General features: G+C 39.3%; 2 protein-coding genes across 2 annotated transcripts; one reads left to right on the top strand and one right to left on the bottom strand.

Moving 5' to 3' along the window:
* Positions 1-93: 93 nt before the first annotated feature.
* Positions 94-14,370, top strand: NSMCE1 (non-SMC element 1 homolog (S. cerevisiae)). Its single transcript, XM_010570529.1, is given in 8 exon segments — positions 94-738; positions 9,251-9,372; positions 10,606-10,683; positions 11,383-11,529; positions 12,491-12,607; positions 13,539-13,659; positions 14,148-14,182; positions 14,185-14,370. Coding segments are annotated over 8 exon segments (774 nt in total). The 5' UTR covers positions 94-620; the 3' UTR covers positions 14,221-14,370.
* Positions 14,371-15,550: 1,180 nt separating this feature from the next.
* KDM8 (lysine (K)-specific demethylase 8) lies at positions 15,551-20,418 on the bottom strand. Its single transcript, XM_010570632.1, has 6 exons — positions 20,237-20,418; positions 18,730-18,862; positions 17,787-17,828; positions 16,867-17,016; positions 15,962-16,054; positions 15,551-15,862 (listed from the first exon to the last, which is right to left on the bottom strand). Exons 1-6 carry the CDS (start codon positions 20,416-20,418, stop codon positions 15,698-15,700), a joined length of 765 nt encoding a protein of 254 aa, XP_010568934.1. The 3' UTR covers positions 15,551-15,697.
* Between the last annotated feature and the right edge of the window lie 179 nt (positions 20,419-20,597).

Raw genomic sequence — 20,597 nt, 5'->3', positions numbered from 1 at the left:
GCGGGCGGGAGCGGCGGAGGGCGGCGTCCCCGGGGTGGGCTGGCTGGCTTGGGCCTGCTGGTCGGCGACCGCCGGTGTGCGGGGCGGAGGTGGGGTGCGAGGCGTCGGGAACGTCTGCGCAGGGCGGCGTTTCTCGGTTTGGTCCGTCATGCGGTCCTTTGGCCTGGAGGAGTTTGGGAGTCTGGAAACCTCTTTTTTCTCGTGGACGGTTAAGGATTGTTCGGCTGCAGTGGCCAAGGAATTTCCTGAGATGCTTTTCTTTGGTTCTGAGGCTCTTCCGAACGTGTGGAGGAGGATTTTGTTCTGTCGATTGTTACACGTACAACCCTACTATTTTCTGGTTGGGGGTACGATAGCACAATGCCTTCATTGTTTTATTCTGTAGCTGAAATTGGTTGGAGTTTTATCTTTTGCATCCTTCTCCTAGAACCGTGAAGTTAGTCACTGTCCATATTCTGAGCAGAACCTGGGGGATCTGCCTTTTTTTTCCCGATGCAATGTTAGAGAGTTTAATTGAAATCTTACGTATGCTTGGACTGTGTATTTTTAATTTGTGTGAACACGTGCATTAATTCCAGCTTACACCTCTTGCAGCATTTGAAGCCTGGTGGAATACTGCAATGGCAGCTCAGATGACTGATGCTCATCGACGGTTCTTGCAGGTCCTGATGTCTCATGGGATAATGGAAGGATCAGAGGCTAGGAAATTACACAGGCGCTGCTGTGAAATCCATAAAGGTGTGTCTCTTTTTCAGAGAAAAAGCAGGGAGATGGAAGAACTACTTTTTTTTCCTGCTGCAGCTTACAAACAATTAGATTTCTGAAGACCATACACCATGTAAAAAAAAGTTTAAAAACTTAATGATGTGACTGTTCTCTCTCTTTCCTAAAGATAAAATAACACAGTAATGAGGAAACTTAAGTTTTAATCAGGTCAAACTCATACAGAGCACTTTTTATTTTAGCAAAGATGTTTTTTATAGGTTATACGTTTTTAAAAAAAAATCATTTTTTACACCGATAGTGCTGAAATTTCCAGAATGTTTTTCTTCATACCTAATTGGAAGGATTTCCTTTGGAATATATGAAGCATATGCTGTTACCCATCTTGAGTAATCTGTCACATCTGACCGATTACACAGTCAGCTGGTTAGTCTTAATATGTGCTATACCAAGCTGAATTTTAGGGCACATGTAACAAAAATTTGGTTGCATACTATCAAATCTGTTTGAAGTTGATGTTCAGACTTAAATAGTACAGACATGTGTACTCAACTAGATAAGGATTTTCCGAGAGATCTGCTTACAGATCAGAGATCTGTGTTTCATCTTCACTAATTTTGCAAATGTGCTGGGCACAAACTCAAATAAAGCTGTAATGAACAATGTGTTTAGCACTAGTTAATCAGTAGTATTAGATGTGCCAGTTGCTGGTTCCCCAAAGATAGTAAAAGAATAAAATTCCTCTATTTTCATCTTTCCCTTATTTATGAACAAAGTTGAAAAGGACAAGGAATGTGTAAGAACAAAAAGTGTCACTTAAAAGGAAACACCCAAATGCTGTTCAAATCAGTGATTTTAAACCATTACTACTGGAAGGCAGATAACTCCAGCAAATGTTGTTTAAAGTACACGTTCTGAGATCTAATATGCACTGAATGTATGTCTCGAGTTATTTTCTAGTTCTCTAGTATTTACAACTTTAACAATAAAAGCCACCTTAACAGTTATTTGAAGGGTTTAGTCAGTTCAGGATATCTGTGTGACTGTTGAGAGCTGAAGCAGTAACTGCAGGGGAACCGATCTATTCGGTTGCCAGTGGCTAACCAGGATAACTTTAGCATCAGCATTGCTAACTATTCTTTCTGTCTGTTAAGAGAGAGGGGACTGTAGTCGCCAATGCACACAACCTGTTGTGAACTCCATCTTGCTTTGTTGCCACAAGTGGAGTCCTTTCTGGGCGATGGCACTATTTATGTATTTTCCTTAGTTAAAAGGAGTCAAACAGATTCCATAGGTTTGCAAACTCTCCAGAGCCAAAGGAACTTATTTCATCACCTGCCCAAATTTCCAACTGAAAAAATGGAAGCGTGGAAAAATAACGTTGCTTTTTACAGGTTGACTCCTGTATTTGTGAGAACCAAGCCGCTGTGATTTGTAAAAGAATTTATCATAAATGCTAGAGATGGCCTAAGCCAATAGCATGACTACAATGAGTTTATTGTGTGTTAAGAACAAAGAACCTTAAGGAAAAAAAACTTCACAGCTAGATTGTGTTTTCAGTATGCAGGATCAGTGAGCGGTACTGCAGTAAGAACTGACAGAGTTACTATTCATTAGGAAGGTTTATTTAATAGAAGGATTTAGAAAAAAATGGCTCCATTGCAACTGCTGCGTACCTACCAAGTACTTGATATTTTTTCTGCATAGTGACCATTGATGTGCAAGGGAAAAGTCTGTGAAATTACACAGATACAGTGTGGGAGTTTTAACTGTTAAAGTTTTATCAAATGCTCTACCTAGGAAAGCTTTTTGTCATGTTGGGAGGCAAAAGGATGTTGAACTTGACTCACTGAATGGAACACATTTGTTTTATGAGCAAAAGAACCAGCGATTTGACAATCCCATTCTTGTTAGGGGCAAAGTTAACAGTATCACAATTTACAAGATCATGGCAATAGCATTTTTATGCTCAGCCTGACTGGACTGTTTCTAGATGAAGTTCTGATTTTGATGTAGTTTTCTTCAGATACATCTTAATACTGCTTACTGTAATCTGAACAATAATTTTCAAATCGGATCAAAGCTAATGTTACTAAAACTAGCTTATTTGAATTAATTCCTTTTTCTTGCAGGTTGTAAGCATTACATAACAAGGCTGTCACCTATCCATGACATTGGTTTCCTTAAATACAAAAGGATAAAAGAGCTGCATCAAGTGAAGTCAAGTCATATAGTAACCAGCCTGTGCAGCCTCTGAGCAAAGTGATCTGAAAACTTTCCTTCCTGGTGTTTGGCATATTCTCTTGTTCTGGTTTATTTCAAAATCCTAAGCCTTTTGGCCAGGAGGTACCTTTTTGCTTTTCATGTATCACCTGCATGCTTTATGTTAGCAGACAAGTGTCTATGCTAAAATCTGCATGCAGCTCTGAAGAAGCAGCTCCAAACGTCTATCAAAGTGCTTTGTAGGACCACTAGAAAGTGTACAATTCAGTTAGGATACAAATTGCAGGCTTGCCAAGGAAGGTTCTTACAATTGCTAATACTTTTTTACTGGAATCCCTTAGTGCATGCTGTTTCTGTCTGCATTGTGTTATGGCTTCTCCAGTTATGAAACACATTATAGTAGAAACTTAAGTGCAAAGTTAAAGACATCTTGCAGATCTCTAGCATTACAGAATAGCTAAGGTGCCAAAACATTCTCAGCATCCTTTCTGGGATGGCTTTGTGTGTTGTCTGTGGGTGCAAGCTGGCTTCTCCTTTGTTTGTGTAGTCAGGGAAATGGCAGTATCTGAGTTGGCTATTATTGGATCCCTTTACAAGACAATACATAGACTATTATTCTGACCCTGACCCCAGCCTGAAATCAGGAAACAGTAAAAATAGGAGAGTTTGTAGTTATTTTTCCTGCTCTCTTCCCAGCCATCTGAAGTTCTTTAATAACTGAAGCTCTGGGTTTATGTTACTCTAAATAGTACAGCTGGAAATATGGTGCCCCTCTCCTGGAAAACATGTTTCTCTCTGTAATAGAATGACTTTTTTTTTTTTTTTTTTAAACAGATCATGCAATAATATTGAGGTTCATGTGCTCTCTATCCTTTGATAGATTTCCGAGTTTATCTATTTTTTCTTGGATTCAGCACATCTTCATTTGACGAGTATTTAAATATAACAATATTGGGTATTTTCGTGACCAGCATTTTATTTTCCAAAGACACGGTCGTTCACAAGCGTTTTCCTTGCAGCATTCTTCAAGGCCAGAAGATTAACAGAAAAACACAGATATATTTTCTTTTGCTGTATTTTTGATGAACCTAAGGATGATTTGGAAAGACAAAATCAGGTTGCCTTTCAAACCAATGGCTGTATTTACTGAAGGACTATATTAGGTAATATTTATAAAATTAATTATAAAATGTAACTCTATGTTAAGTTACAGTGCAGTTCATGAGAAAAATGGCTGATACAGTCCATATATGAAAGGATGTTTAGAAAAATAGAAGAATGAGAGAAAACTGCTTTTTTCCTGCCTATTTGGATGTACAGAAGGAGTGTACTGGTTAACCATTCATTAATGTTCATTGTATCAGACTGGCTTTTGACTAACTATGTTTTGTATTTTGTTTCACTGGTTTGGTATCTGAACTCAGAAGGAAATAACCATTAGTGCCACTTTAATCTACAGTCATACCAATTTCTTAAGCATAATATATTTCATGCTTGGCTGTTGAAAGACCCACTAAATAAACTCTATAAGAGAAACAGGGATTCATAGAATAGACAAGTATTTTTGCTTTACATCTTTTGTATGTCTTTTAGTATTTAGTATTCTAGGAAGAGCCCCAGCAGCTGCTCCTGTGTGTGACCCAGTGTGCTCATTATGCTTATATCTTGTCTGCAAAGTTCAGCTAGAGCTTAGGGGAATTTTTCTTATCTGTGGTGGAATTTGCAGATAACCATCTGTTTTATCAGAGAAGTGTTTGCATTGCAAAACAACAGAAAAATCCACTGTACTGTTGTTTTGGTATTTCGCTTTATAGTGCATCAAATATGTCAAATCTAGAAAAATAAAACATGGCTTTTGGCTCCTCAAACTAGGCATTTTTGTGTAGACAATGAAGAATATCACAAAGCACTGACGGAAAAGGGACTGAGGAAGATCAGTGGGAGTATAGACAGTGAGATCACACAATTCCTCAGCAGTACTTTGCTATAGTGTAGTGAACACTTTTAAGTAAATGCATTTCAGTTATTTTTCTTGCGTGTTGTGGGAGAAGTGAATGCTGAGGAAACATTTTGGTGAGGATGAGATGAGGTTTTCTGGTTCGTGGCTGTACTTTCTCCCATCTCACCTGCATCATATTGCCTATTACTAGTTCTGGAAGCCATGCTCCTGCCAGGCTTGGTAGTATTCTTGTATCTTGTCACAATGCTACTCACTCTACAGGGACTCTGCTGTTTTCACTGTGGATTTGTATCTAATTATCCATAGAATTTAAGGTCAGAACGAAGTAATCTATTTTTGTGTCCCATGTAACGCAGCCCATATTTTCTGCTAAATATTTTTTGCTGCATATCAGATGCCTTGTAGCTGGATTGAAACATAAAATGTACTCATTTAGATGTTCTGGTAATGAAGACTGACTATATGCCTTGGGTCAAAATTCAATACTCCCTGTGTTAAGAAGACTGCAAAAAGATGGGATATGTCAGTCTCAAGTTGTACTGAACCAGCATTATAGCAGAGCGTAGGTGTTGGTGGCCTAGTGGTTACGCTTTAAAACTGAAGTCTTGGCTGTGAGTCCTTATTGAAGTACCAACACTGCAGTGCTGGTGAAAATCCATCTGTGCTGTTTGAGTAACTATTTTCCTTCCCTAAACTCCTTTGTAGTCTGATTGGTTTAGATTGTTGTGTTGCAGTATGCTACTTGAAGCAGCAACTTGTTTTTCTTCCCAGTGATTCTGTTTTTCATGGGAAGGCTGAAACAGCTGTCATAGATGTATGTTTAGAAAGAGGGTTAATGTGAATGGTTTCATGAGAGTTTAAAATAATGTAAAGCAGGATACATATAAATTCAACAGTGAATGACGTAGTCTAGTCCATAGTTCAAACGTCATTAAGCTCCCCGAGGCAGGGATTGCCTGGTTTTATGTATTTATGTATAATACCTTGTGCTAATACAAGGAAGTGTTCTGGCTTGGTTTTGATGTTGTTAAACAGAAGAAAAAAAAAAAGGTATTGTACAACATGTTGCTGCGAAGTGTAATTAAGAATGTTTCATTTTTAAAGAACTTTGTAAAATAAGCTTTTAGATTCTCTTACCAGTAATGGTCCTGTTGCTTCAGTTTTTTCTAGCTATAATGAAGTTAGATGGCAGCATTTTCAAATCCTGATAGGGAGCTTATTATATTAATCATTGTGGTACTAGGAGAGTAACTGAAGAAAATGGGGGACCCCCTCCCCCCAAACTCCACCACGTTTTTTTCCTTAAAGAAATAAACTTTTCTGAATGTTTTTTCTCTTCTTTTATTCTTCTGTGAAATGAAAACTGAGCACCAGTGACTTAAAATCCAAAGTAATTTGTCATGTTGTTCTTCATGATTTGTTCTAGTTTTTTGTTGAATTATAAAGTTTGCAAACTTATTAACTCTATGCCAAAAACTGTTGTATAGTTACTAGTTTTTTAAATACAGTTTGGTCTTGAAAATCAGCCATAAATATCAACACCGGTCATCAGTAGCTTATATTACATCTGCTCAGTGTCATCAAAGTAGAAGAAAAACATGACATTTTCATAATGCTGCCCTGCAGACTAGAATTGTACTTAATCTTCTGTTTACAGAGAACATGGAAGCTGAAGTACATAGATATAACTGTGTTTAGGTTTTTATATGAGTAAAGGTCCAATCTCTTCTATTTTAAAGCAAGCATTCACTCAGCTTATTTGTAGGCTTTTGCTGTAAACATGGGAGCTCTAATTTTATAATGGTGCTAGTATATTTTTAAATTTATCATGAAGCTGTGGCATCTCAGGCTAATCTAAGTAATAAAGATTCCTGTTGTTCGCTTGTCTTTAAGCAAGAAAATTTAAAACAGTGCCTATTGAAAAGGGATAATTAACCAAGAGTGCAAGTTTGTTTGTTATGCAATCTGCTGTTCGTAGTTTGCATACAGGCACATTCAGAAAAGTTTCCGGTTTCTCTGAGCACCTCTGCTTTATCATCAGTGAGGGATCTGTTCAGCTTTTCTGTGGAAAATATTTATTATTAAGAATTTGTTTAAATTTAGGAAAAAAACCCACCCCAAGCCCCTGAGTATTTGTGTTCCATTTATTTACCGTTCACTGTTTCCTATTTGCTCATCTGCTATCTGTCATTGAACTGAAAGAATTTATTCTAAAAGAAGAGGCTCCCAAGCAGTGTTCTCAGGGTAACACATAATGAGCTCTCTTTCTAATGCTGTCACACGCTATCTTTATTAAGTGTTCAAGGCTGAGAATTGTTTATTGACAGAAAGAATAATACCTGGTTCCTGCATATACTTGGTTTTAAATGCTATGAAAAACTTCGTTGTGTTCATAATTGGGTACTGGAATAGCAATTTGCTTTAATATTTATTTGACTGAAAACACATTACAGTAAGTACATCTGTGATACAGTATTAGTTGAGATTGCATTTTATGCCCTAGAGAAGGAAATTATTTATTTTCTGTTACAAAAAATAATTTACAGAAATTGTAACTAAGTCTTAGTTTTTTGAGGTTTTGGGGTTTGTTTGGTTGTTTTTTTTTTTTTTTAAGGTACTGCATTTTACAGGGCAAGTTATTGGAAATTAAGACTTTTCAAACAGTTTAATCCAGTATTTTGGAAGTAGGGTAGTCCTGGCTCTAGAATGCATCTCACATACTCATGTTACAACAAGGTCTTCTTAAATACAGTCTTTCGAAGTAGTATTGACACCTCTGAGAGATTTTACCAGAAGAAAAAAGGACAAAGAGATTCCTGTACCTGCATAGTCAGAATACAAAGATTGTGGATACCTACTGAATGAAGATCACATTAGTTTATCTAATTTCTCATCAAATCTGTTGACAGTAAATAACTTGTTTTTCAGTAGTAATGTATTTGAATAACCTGTTTCTATCCCATCATTTGCTATGGCTGCCTGTACAAGAACTGTTTCAGAGAGGTAAGCTAAAGCTTTTGCAAATAGTAAAGGGCATTTATCATTTCTTCTCAGTCTGGAATTGTAAACTGACCAACTTTTTAGATGTTAAAATTGTTAAGTGCAGCTTTTGCTGTGGTCTGTCCCCCATTCATTTTTTATGGAGAGTTTATATCCCTTTTTTTCCACAGAAGATCTACTAGAGCAGCCATTCATCTCACATTAAAATGTTACAGCTGTTGTACAAAAGAATATTCTTCTGTTGCCCTCTTTGAGCTTTGTCACTAATGCTCACTGGCTTTGATGCGTGCGGAGTGTTTCCTGCTGACAGGTGCCAGGCAGGTGGCACGACAATTTAACAAAATTATACTTACTTTAATATTATACTTACTTTATTATTGCTATTGCTGTTTGTTGGGGTTTTTTTCACTTAAGGAGTCTTACGTATCAGAATCACAAACTTTCTGGGCAGGAGCCTCCTGTGACTGATGTTTTTGCATTGTGCTACACTATAAAGTATAGTGGGGTTTTGAGAGTGGGACATCTGATGCTGTTTACACAAGTGATTGCCTCTTGTAACTGAGAATAGTATTAAGTTAGTGATAACGGGTAGTATTTTTGAGTATTTTGAGTATTATTTTTCTAAAGTTATAAGCTGTTACTTAACTGTTTTTTAAACCCTAGCCTGCTGAAGTCAACAGGAGTTTTGCCACTGACATCATTTTGTTTTGGATGGAAACTCCTGAGGGTGTATGCTGTTGCTGTGCAAGCAAAAGCCATAGCACATGCTTCTGCAGAGTGACTCCAAAGTCCATCTTGATTATGACTGTGATAGAACTTCTGCTAGTATTTCATTTGTTTGTAGAACATGACACAAGATATTACCTGTATTTCTCAATGCTAGAATTTAAGTTTTTTGGTATGTAACTTGATCATTTATATGCCATTAATTTGTGAAACATAACACAAAGAAACAAGGAATCCCTTGTGTGTAAACAAAAGCATGCAAGTATATTTTTGTATTGTGCATAATTTTTCCTGGTCATGTTTTATTTTCAGTTAAACTTAGTTCAAGTCACTGTAATTAATGGATTAATGTGGTGGGTTCCATACAGCAAGGCAGAATGCCTGGACTCTCTCTCTAAACTCTGACTTTGAAGGAGCAGAGCTTCTCTGAAGGCTAGTAGTCAGCAGCACAAGAAAATTATATGTCTGCTGAATGTAGCAGATCTATTTGAATTCTGCCTCACTAACATTTAGCTCTTTTACCTAGGAAAAAAATGTTTCAGCAGATAAAACATAAAAAGATCTGCCTGATCTGTAGTTGTTTGGGTTTTCTGAGTATGTGCTTTTTCTTATCTTCAGTCTACTACGCGCATGATAAACTGGATGATTTCATCAGTACCATTAACAGCCATCTACAGCCTTTGTTTATGCAGATCCGGAAAGGAATGTCAGAAGGTGATGGGAGAGCACATTATGCTTTAGTAAGTATGTGATGTGCTGCCATCGCGTGGTTTGGCTTCTCATGACCAGCGCATGAATGGCAGAGGGAGCCTCAGCCTCCCTGTCTCCAACTTAAAATTAACCTTTGAATAACGTGCCAGTAAAAGGTCTGCACACCTTCCAGTTGTAAATGGGCAAAAAAAAAATCTAGCTGTATGTGTGCATAATAAACATAAGGCTGCCCTAACTGCCACCTTTGGATGTTAGATTGACTTACCTTAGGGTCACAGTATAATAGAACTGATATTTAGAGAAAACAGAGAGAATCTAGAACTGAAGGCTGCATATGCCAGTAGGCTTCTTACTCTTAGCAGCGTCTTGTGTGGTTTATGCGCGGCTGTTCCACTGTTATGTTGACAGCTGCTGTAGAAGCTACTTGTAGAATAGGGAAGTGGGAGGATAAACTGCCAACAGCCTAGGTGCGTGGACATGGAACATGGCAGCAAGGACTACAGCAGCATCTGATTTATTTAGCATAAACATTGCTTAAGTGCTGAAGTGAGATTTCTTTTTCACAGGAAACTTTCTTTCTCAAGGTGAATTTTTAAACTAGAAAACACAGAGAGCCCTCCAACATTAGTTTTCTTTTTCTCTTACTCAAAAATCAACCCAGCATAAAACAGTTGCTAAGGAATGGCCTATAAAACATTTACCTAGATGTTCTGCAATGTGCATGTCAGAGACGGAAGGTTATATAGTAATTTCAAAAGACCATACAGGAAGTATTCTAACATTAGCTGCTGCTTTTAACCTTTCTGGGTCATTCTGCCAATTAACTTAAGCTAATAATAAATAGCAGCAGCATGTGCAATAAGAATATGAAATATAGGTGACTGTTTTCCACAGTGAAACAAAAAAGTGTGTTATGACATAGTGCTACTGTCCAGCACAGTATCCTGGTGTAATATATTAGTTCTACTATATAGAACTAATATTCTATATAATTCTGTAGCGGGGAGGCCGAGTTGTTTAAGAGCTTGGACTGGGCAGAGGCAGCTATGGAGAACACATGGCTGGAAGATCAGGGGTTACAAAGAAGGGACTTGAGAACCATTGAGTGCCATCTTTAAGGAACAGCTACTTTCATGCTACTTAAAGAAATTACGTTTCTGTTAATTGTAAGATGATGTATTCTTTAGCCCAGAGGATCTTTTACAATTTATGGTGTAGAAATACAAAGGCACTTTGATTTCAGTTAAGTATTTTTTTTGTAGGTGAATTTGGCAGAAACTGAAATAACTAAAATGGCATCGGACTATACAGAAAATGAATTAGAATTGTTCAGAAAAACAGTAAGTATGTCAGTAATTAGTTAGTAAATCACATTATTTGTGAAGGTACCATCTTAAAATGAATGGAAATGGAAATGAATGGAGATGTGGTTTAGGAACTAGTTGCCATCTTACCTAAGTTTATCCTAAATCGAATGGGAGGGTGGGGATGGGAGTATATGCAAGTAATCATTCCCTGTTGAAAGTCAGTTATCAGTAAACTGAAATCAGCAATAAGGGAGTGCTCCTTGGAGTTAGTGACTTGACATATCTGCTTTTAGTTAAACAAACACCTTCAGGATTTTCAGTTGTGATTGCTACAACCTTCAAGTGCCAGGTAGGTTCCGCAGTACTAATGACTCCACAGTGGACAAACTTACTTCAGTAGTCAGAGATTTTTCCTCAAAAGAACCTTGACAAAAAGCAGGTAAAAAGCAACACAACTGTCACCCCTGAGTATGCTCAAGGGCCCCTGAATGCAGCTTCATTTAGGCAGCACTGTTCAGTTCTATTTGTGGAATTGTTTTCTTGGCAAAGATTAAAACTGTCAAGCTAACAATGACTGTTTCAGCTTTTGGCCTTTGTTCTACAATCCTGGTTCAAGCCATATACTGTAGTATATCTCATATGTATGGATGGTAAAAAAGCTGCACTGTACTATAAGATGTGTCTATCTAATAGCATGGGTTTTTTAATAGTTGAAAATGTTTCTTTCTGTAGATGGACCTAATCATCTTATCAGAAAATGGCTTTGCCTCTTCTACAGATATTTTAAACTTGACTGACCAACTGAAGACAAAGAAAATGAAGAAAAAGGAAGCGGAACAAGTGCTGAAAGTTTTTGTGGAGGATAAGTGGCTCTCTGAGGTAACTGCTCTGTCTTTTCAAGTGTTCATATTTTAATAGGTCCAGCTGTTATTTTGTTATGGATGTGATGGCTGAAACCGGAGCTGTTCTTTAATGAATGATGGCAAAAATGGTTTTGTGGGGCCTGTGCTTATTGCTGCTGCAGTGATTTTTGCAGAAGAGGTAGTACATTTACAAGGAAAAAGTCCTTGGGTAGGTCTATACAGGTCAATGTGGTTTCAGTTTCTTGTACCTGAGCTAGGTGGGTATGTGTGTACAGCCCTGCACTGCAACGTACAGACATCCTTTGTACACAACAGCATGGCATACTTAAACTTGGAACAAGAGCTGTAGGGCGATCAGTGCTGTTAGTTACATTTAGAATATCCTGGAAAGCAGCGAGGGCAAACATGTTGAAAACTCCTGTACCAGAAATGCATGGGCCAGTGTGCACGTTTTTAAATCTCCTTTACTTCACGAGGGAGAAATTGAGACTAGCTTGCTGCATGGACACTGCAGTTGCTTGCCAAGAGAAGTGAGACCTCAATCCCTTTTCTCCAGGATTCGTTGCATCATAGAACTCCAACCTGCTGCCGCATGTTTACTTACATTAGAGTGATTTAACAGAAATTTTCAAAGATACCTCAAGCAGTAAATGCCTAGATTTTGCTGAAAGCCAGTGGAATTTCTGCTAATGTGCAAATGGAGGGTCCCAAAACTGCATGTCTTTAAGGAGAGCATGCTTGCTCATCTGTACCTTCTAAGGACTAGACCTCTTAAAGGTGTGAGATCTTGATTCTCATCTTCTAAACAAGTGAATTCTGCTACTTCAAAAGTATTTCAGTTTTGCATTATATCGGCGTCAGCATGTTAGTTTCATGATGGCAGAAAAAAGTGGATGTCAAATGGTTGCTAGCAGGTGGTTAGAAAAGTCAAAAAAGCTAAAAGGAATTTAATTAAGTCTTGCCACTTGTTTCCTTAGAGAAATGGAGAATATACTCTGCATACTCGCTGCATAATTGAGATGGAACAATACATTCTCAGCAACTACCAAGATGTGGCAAGGAAGTGTAACATCTGTCACAGCCTTGCCATCCAGGTAACATTTGTTTTATTACCTCAGTAGGTATCTGCCAATGTTCTTATGTGGTCATAGCTGAAGTTTGTGATACTTTACTCTGAGTAATTAGGCAGGCACTGAAAAATTCTGGTCTTGTAATCTGGTAATGGTGCCCATGTATATAAACCTCGCCCCCCGCCCCCCCCCCCCCTTTTTTTTTTTTCTTCCAGTGTAGGTATTTTATCTTCTGTCTTTGGAAAAAAAAACTTGTCTTGGAGCAGTATCTCCAAGTATAAACTTGGAGAAAGCAAACTCACCCAATGAGGAGCATGATTGTGCTGTCTTGCTTTCCAAAGCCAGCAGGCTAGAGATGAACCCCTTATCCTTAAATAGGCATAAGAGTTAGCTATCTTACATTTGGACCTTACAAACAACAGTCTTCATGTGACACACATTCATCTTTGGTCCTGGAATTTTGGTTCAGGAATTCCTTGTGTCTTTGACTTCAGAATGAACATGTATGCTTATATATAGCATTCTAAAGCACTGTATTTTGACAGCTGGTAAGTTACCAGTTTCGTCTTGCATAAGTGGTTACAGCCTGAACTCCTATTCCAAAACTACAGCATTCTCTTGCTCCTTGACCCTGCATCTTCTCATCTTCCCAACTAACATACTTCCATGTTACCTTTTCCATCCCAATTGGTTTCCTTTATTGCACCCAAATAGCTCAGTGTTGTTTGTCTTTCAAGGTAAATTTTGTCCTTATAGGGAAATGTATTTCCTAGCTTCCAGGAAAATGCCTCCTTTTATCATTTACTACCTTTCACTTGAGTATCCACCAACTGTACTGTGTGAACCATTCTTTGGAATAAAGCACTGCACATCTGCTGCCCTTTGTAACAACTTTACGTTAAGCTGAAGGACAGGTTAGAAAGGTGGTTTTTTTTATCAACACTTCTGATTTCAGAGCCAAGTATGTGAATCCTGTGGAATTGGAATGCATTTACCTTGTGTCAGAAAATACTTCAGAGCTCAGACTGAACCACGCTGTCCGCAGTGTAACGATTTCTGGTCTTGTGACATTCCAGGTACCAAGCAACCTATTAAAAAAAAAAAAAAAAATTGAGTGTAATAATACTGGAAAATGGACTGATATTCAGTGGCACTGCCTGTATTATTTATAACTGTAGCTGAATATCAGTTATTTCTGACTTCAGTTGTATGTTTCAGACAGTAAACCATTCATGGGCAACACTTGAGCCCTGAAAGTGGAAGGATTATGCCTTATGGTCACTAGCAGATCCTGTGCAGATTGTTTCTAACATCATTAAAGTGTGTTGCAGGGGATGGGGTGGGGCAGGTAGGGGACAGACAGAACATGTGACACTGAAACTTCTGCAAATACCGAGTTTCCAAGAGGAGCACAATCTCTTTGGAACTTCTCTATTTAGCCAGGGAAATTGGACATTCTGAACAGGAACATAGGAATATATAAAGCATTTTAAAAATCTGGAGGTTATACAATATCATCCTTGTTTTGTGTCATTCATCAACCTTCCTTTTGTTTTGTTTACAGGTATAAATCGGATAGACTCCCAGTCACCATCAAAAACAGGGAGAGCAGAGAGGAGCTTCATTCTTGGCACTAGACGATGCTAGTAAAACTCGCTTTCAGTGAAAACTTTTTTCCCACTTGCAGAATAGCTGGACTGTAGTAACAGTGCATTGTTCAGTGTACTTATTTTTTCCTGAAGTTTTAAGGATTTTACAATAAAACCAACATCCTGAATGAAAGAATCTTACAAAAAAAATCATTGACCTTCCTGTTCTCCTCCTTCACAGTTATGCCTGCACAGCTTTCTTGGAGGCTGCTTTGTTTATGTAGTTCTCCATATTCTTGGGTTCTGACTCTCAGTGCATGTTTGGGAATGAAAGATGCAAATGTTTTTAGTCAGTCCTGCAAGCTGATCTATGCAGGACAGATATTAGCAGAAGCCTTTCTCAGCGACAGTGTTCCCTATTCATACAGTTTCAGTTACACAAATGAAAATGCAACAGGGCTTCAAGTAAGTGAAAAATCCATGCAGTGCTTGAGGTCTCCTCACTGAGGCAGCTGGCTGAATATCTGATCTAGGGCTAGAGTCTGAACACTTTCAGTTAGCACTTTTGCTTGGTTTTTGTCCCTTCTTAGACACAGAAGAGTTCATCTGACATAAGGCCAGGTCACGAGCAGCTGTGTTCAAGAAGAGCAGAAATATTCCCATAGTCAAAATGATTGGGAAGGAGTAGGACAAGACTTTTGGGGCAATGCCAGCTTCTGCCTGCAAAGTGGTGAAAAAAATTACCATCTTCAGATTCTTTTAGTTTTTAGTGTTAGCACTTCCCTTGCCAGTTTTATGTAAGGATGCTTTTTCCTTTAAGAGTGACTTGAAAAAAAGACAAGGACTAGATACTGCCAGGTACCAGAATGGAATGGTAGCATATCTTTTCCTTGGTAGAAATGTGTGACGCTGCACAAGGCAGAGTATCAGCAGTTCAGCTCATGGTTAATCAAAGTATGATTAAGCTTCAGTTTATTTAACTGCAATTAAACTATGGATTAACTACAATTACGTTCCTAGGCCTTAACACCAGTAACTTTCTCCATATAGGAGATTAGTATCTTTCATATTGAACGTTTGGGTAACACCATCCCTCATTGTTTACATAACTCCCAAATTTTACTGTTATTAAATCCAAGTAGAAGATAACACCAACCTGATGTTCCAAATACAGTTTGAAGCAGAGTCCTGGCAGTGCCTGTATATAAAGCTGTTTCAGATGTACACACACATACAAGATGATGGCCTAACAGATGCTCTTTATGAGGAGTTCATGTTAGAAGCATCTACAAAAATAAAGTGGCTGTAGCATCTTCTTTCCATTTACCCATCCAGATTCTTTCACCATGCTGAAGCAAGAGTGTGGTGTTTTTTGGTGTTTTTTTTTAATCCACCTCAAACCCCTGGACAGGGAAGAACATTCTCATGCTTAAAAAGAATTCTCTTGTGAGAAGATACCAGATGCTACTTTTTCTGATTTTTAATTCCTATTACAAAGCTCACAGACTTTATGCGTGCTTCAGAGCTATGACCACCAGAAACTGACAGAGAAGCTGATATCAAGTGATCGTACATAGTGCCAATATTTAACTGGAATAAACAGAACCTGTCCTGGCATCAGAATACAGGACTGAAATGTGGCCTTTCTGAAATTGGGAAACTTAACTAAGTCAGGATCTTCCACGTCAACCTATAAAAAACCAAAAACAATCATCAGTAGAATGTCTTTACTCAAATATGATTTGATAAAGTAACATTACTGATATTAAAATTTCAGGCAACTATTTACCTGACTAGTGTTGTGAAGAATTTGGCTTTCATGTGGGTACAGGTTTTCTGAATCTTGTGGAGAACATAGACAGATATACTTTCTTCCAAATACCTGTATACATTACAATAAATGTTTTCCATCTGTCATTAACCTGCACATGACTGGGAACTGTGAGCCATAGCTGGCATTTAACAGTAAAATATACCCGATTACAAGAAATATTGTTATCTTTGTTAGTAATAAACAGAGACTGGTATAGTAAAAAGTTAAATCAGACTATTGGAATTCAAGTACCTGTTCCCTTAGAGCAGATAAGAATTCAGAGTCCCAGGAAATGCCTTTAACCAAATTATTTTAAATTCGAAGTTTAAGGCACCCAATTGATGCAATGTTATTTGGGCTCTAGGTAGCTAGAAAGTAGTTAGAAGAACTGAGAAGAAGGAGGTTGAGTCTTCAGTGCAGTTCACATCAGCAAGCAGAGGCACCCACACAGAGTGACTGCTCAGCTTCCATATACTCCTTTGGCTCTTACTTCTGTGTCATTGTCATGGTTTAACCCCAGCCAGCAACTAAGCACCACGCAGCTGCTCACTCACTTCCGCTCCCACCCAGTGGGATGGGGGAGAAAATCAGGAAAAGAAGTAAAACTCGTGGGTTGAGATAAGAACGGTTTAATAGAACAGAAAAGAAGAAACTAATAATGATAACGCTAATAAAATGTGCTTGTGGCCTAGAAGATTACATTGAGCATTAAAAGTTGCAGTAGTGACACATGCAACAGAATAGCAAAATAATACCTACGTAGTCTCTACCCTTCAATGGTTCATCAAGTTGTCTGCTACCTGTCTCTAACACTTACATACCGTAAGCATTTTTTTGAGCTATAGCATTAATGGCATGTGTAGAGCAAGTAGAATACAGACCTGGGCTAAAAAATTTTGCTGGGGATCCTGATGAAGAGGTGAGATAGTGCCTTCTGGACCAAACCAAGCGTTAATGGTGATGTCATCTTCTTCCCCTTCCCCCAGGCAGCAGTAATCAGGGATACTGATATCCTCTTTCAGTTCTGGGATCTACTCCCATAAAGAAATAAAACATTAAAAAAGGTATGTGCTGACTTGCCAAAGGTATGTAATTCATAGAACAGAGGAACAAGGCTTGACATAAAGAAAGCAAATGACCTGCTTGTCCAGCAAAGGCAGGAGAGAAGCAGCTGAACTGCTAGGAATCTGCAGGAAATGTCCTCACACTTTCTGTCCTAGCTAGCAGATTCTGCTGGAAGGAGAGGTGGGAGAAAGGGGTTTCTCATTCTTCAGAGACCCTTTGCTTTAGCAGAAACCAGAGAAACCCCCAAGAATAAGCAGGTTTGCTCTTCATGGAAAAGGAATAGATGAGCTTTTATACACTGAGCTTGCTTCTCCGTGAGATTCCTTTTTAGGTCTCCCAGCAGCCTAACCTCTGGTTAACTGGAACAACGTTTCAGAATACGGTGAACATATCACCACCGAAGACTGTTTCCTGTCCAAATCTCTTCCCTGACTTACATATTCTTTGGGGAAATGCTGCTTTCCAGGCGATATCCCTATAAGTATATGCTACATTGTACCGAAACAGCACTAAGATTGAATATCTTCACCCCTGAAAGGGTTTTGTTTCCATGCCTTTCAGCCAATGGAATAAACCCCTCCCTCTGTTCCTTCAAATCGTGGGAATAGAAGCTTAAGAAATACTGTGAATTCTCCCTATGCCCTTCCATCTAGTAAAGTTGACATCCTCAGAGATGACTTGTGCTACAAAGGGAACGCTTGACTGCAAAAAGATAAAGACATTGACTCAGTTTTACCTGATCAAAAAGCTGGTGCTGGGCAAGGTATCCCACACTGTTCTGAAATTACAGCAGAGAAAGAAAAAAAATGCAGTGACATACAGGGTAAGACTTCTCAGTCAGTTAATTTACTTATAGGTAACATCCATTTCCAATGTCCTATTTCATAGTACTAGAATTGTTTTAACAGTTAACTAGTATAAGGGGTCTTCTGAAATAGTAACTTAAGAGCTACACTAAAATTTTAAGAGTGTAGATATATCCCCATGATCAACAAATTATCTAGCTCAGATTACTGGAAGAAGCCTAGCTATAATCCTATGGAGTCTCGACAGTTCTATTGTCAATCCTGTGACAACACTGTGCATCTTTATAGCTAGACCCTGCTGGTACACAGGCTAATTCACCGTCACTCCCCACAAGTATCTTGACATTCTGTTCCAGGCTGCACCGTGGACTAATTTGCAATGGCACATGGTCCTTCCTGACAAAAGACTAGGAAACAGAAATGAGGGCTTCAGACCCTCACCTGTGAAAGTAAAAGGACATTCAATTGCTAATCAACTTTCTATTTTTTTTACCTGGTGGCATGTGAATTTGGGTCTTGATCCTAGATCTCACTAAGCAGTTTAATAATCAAGAGGAACAAAACTCCTGGCTGAGGATCCCTTATCCTTAGACTCCACCATTCCTGCTTTTGCTGCAGAAGCTATCTATCTATTAATCAAATTCCAGCTGCTGTACATTTGATTATATATAAAAATCAAACCTAGCTATTGTTGCAATAACTATTAGTAGCTTCAGGTCTTGAAAACATGTCAAACCTTTTAATTCAGAGTTGAGCTTATAGCATACCCCTCTCCCTTGACATCACCTGTAAGCATGTTTGTTCTAAGCAGAAATTCTGTACCAGTAACACACTGCTGTATTTGGAGATGCAAAAAACCAAGAATCAACAGACCTCATTCACAATATACTGGTTGATGAAGTCACTAACAGTCATGAGCTTCTGAGACCATTCCTCATCTGTGTATCGGGTACCCAATTCCACGGGGACTGTGCGGCACCCTGCGACTTGACAAAAATAGTCCACGCTGAAATAAAGAAAGTTCCATTACCCTTTTATACTGCTCTTCTTACTAATTTTGAATGTAAGGCAATCAATCAAAATCAATCTTTTAGAGTAATAAAACTCTACTACCACGAGATTCTTCTCTCTAAAACCAACCAACCAGAGACAAAAGGCAGCAGAAAAGGATGCAAGCAGCAAGGAAACACGCAGTCAAGCTTGTGTGTATACTATGCCACAATTGTCTGTTTTGTTTTAGACCCCTGTTTACCTCAGCTAACTATTGTTTCCTAATGAGCTGAGCAGATTTAAGCTGTTGGTCTCTCTTGCCTAGGGATAGCTAATCTTTTTGCTGCCTACCGCCACATTTGCTAAATAAAATGTTTTATCTTTTTATCATTAATGCTAGATCAGCTCTCTGTCAGTGCCAAATTCTGTGTACAGGCGCCAATAATATCCATTCTGGCTAAAGTCAGAGGAATTACTTTGACGGGTGGTATACATCTCTCCACTGATGATGATATTAACTAAATGGAGAAGTTCATCTTTTTAAGGGTCTAAAGTTAAGCAGTGGCGTACCTTCCCTCAAAAAAGAATAAAACCCCTATGAAATAACAAGTGTCTTCAGTTAATGTCAATTTTACCCTTGGCTGCAGAACAAAAGCAATTGCTCAAACTAAGCGTGAGGGTTTTTTCCCCTTCACTAAGGAATCATGAGCTTTATCTCACAAATGTTCACCTCTCAGTATTGGAAATGCTGGCTCCATTGCTTACATTACACAAGCAGCACAACGTTATTAGTTGCTTCTGAACGGCAGCGTCTGAAACTCAATGCTCAAACACAACACTGAACAAACATCAATGCTTGTACTTGTGAATGAAAAAGCCAATCACGCTTACTCACGCATCTCTGAAACCCACCTTCCATTGCACTAATTATCAGCAAGTTCCGAGCTATAAAAATCGCTGATCTGTGTCAGACAGACCCACTTCAGATGCGAGCAGCTCACCAGAACAGTTAGCAATGCGTGCTCGTCTCTAGTTTCCAGCTGAGCAACACACAGTGTCAGTCAGCAATTCGCCAGCGCGCTCCCCGGCACGGCCCCAGGAAGCAGGGCTGCGAGCTGCCTTCCAGTACTGGCCAGCTCGGGGTTTCCCAGGTGCACCGGAGCACTTACCTTGCAATGCTCTGGACAGTTTGATGCGCTGCCCTCATTTATGGAGCAACTTATACAGAGCAAAGACAACACCGCAGCAGGAAGGTGCTGCCAACAAAAGTCATTGCCGATGGCACCTATCTTCTGTGAAGGTCTCTGCTGCTCTACCGAGCATCAAGTTACCTGACACAGAAAACAATCCTCGCCCTTACTAGGAGAGGGCAGAAACTCTTCGTTCTCACCTCCACTTCTTCATACACTGCCAGTGGTCCATAATCCCCTCTAAGACCACAGGCTTCTGTGGAATGAGGTAGTTGTCTCTGAAATGCTCCAGCGAAGGGCAGTGAAGGTGTGGAAGCTCATCTTCTGGCTGCACAACTGGCACTGGCGGGGAGTCAATCCGGACCCTCTGGAACACAGACATCCTCCTTCCACAGCTGCTAGCGAAGGCCCCCGCGGCCGCCCCCCCCGCCGGGCCGCGCACTCCCGGAGGGGAAGGGAGGGACGAGAGGGAACACCGGCCCCGGGGCGGCGGTGGTGAGGGAAACAGGCGACGGGGACGTGGGGGCGGGGGGAGTCCGGGGGACCCCCGGCGGCGGGAGA

Source organism: Haliaeetus leucocephalus, unplaced genomic scaffold, assembly GCF_000737465.1.
Source record: "Haliaeetus leucocephalus isolate CR32 unplaced genomic scaffold, Haliaeetus_leucocephalus-4.0 Scaffold295, whole genome shotgun sequence".
In the NCBI taxonomy this organism is placed as follows: Eukaryota; Metazoa; Chordata; class Aves; order Accipitriformes; family Accipitridae; genus Haliaeetus; species Haliaeetus leucocephalus.
Note: the sequence above shows the minus strand (reverse complement) of the source record. Positions and strands in the feature narration are given on the sequence as shown.

Excerpts from the sequence above, each read along its gene's own strand:
- KDM8 (XM_010570632.1), bottom strand. The coding sequence starts at position 20,418 with ATGTCTGTGTTCCAGAGGGTCCGGATTGACTCCCCGCCAGTGCCAGTT. Across the intron at positions 17,017-17,786 it reads AGCACCAGCTTTTTGATCAG|ATCCCAGAACTGAAAGAGGA; the intron begins GTAAAACTGAGT and ends TTATGGGAGTAG. Across the intron at positions 16,055-16,866 it reads AGCAAAATTTTTTAGCCCAG|GTATTTGGAAGAAAGTATAT; the intron begins GTCTGTATTCTA and ends TAATGTATACAG.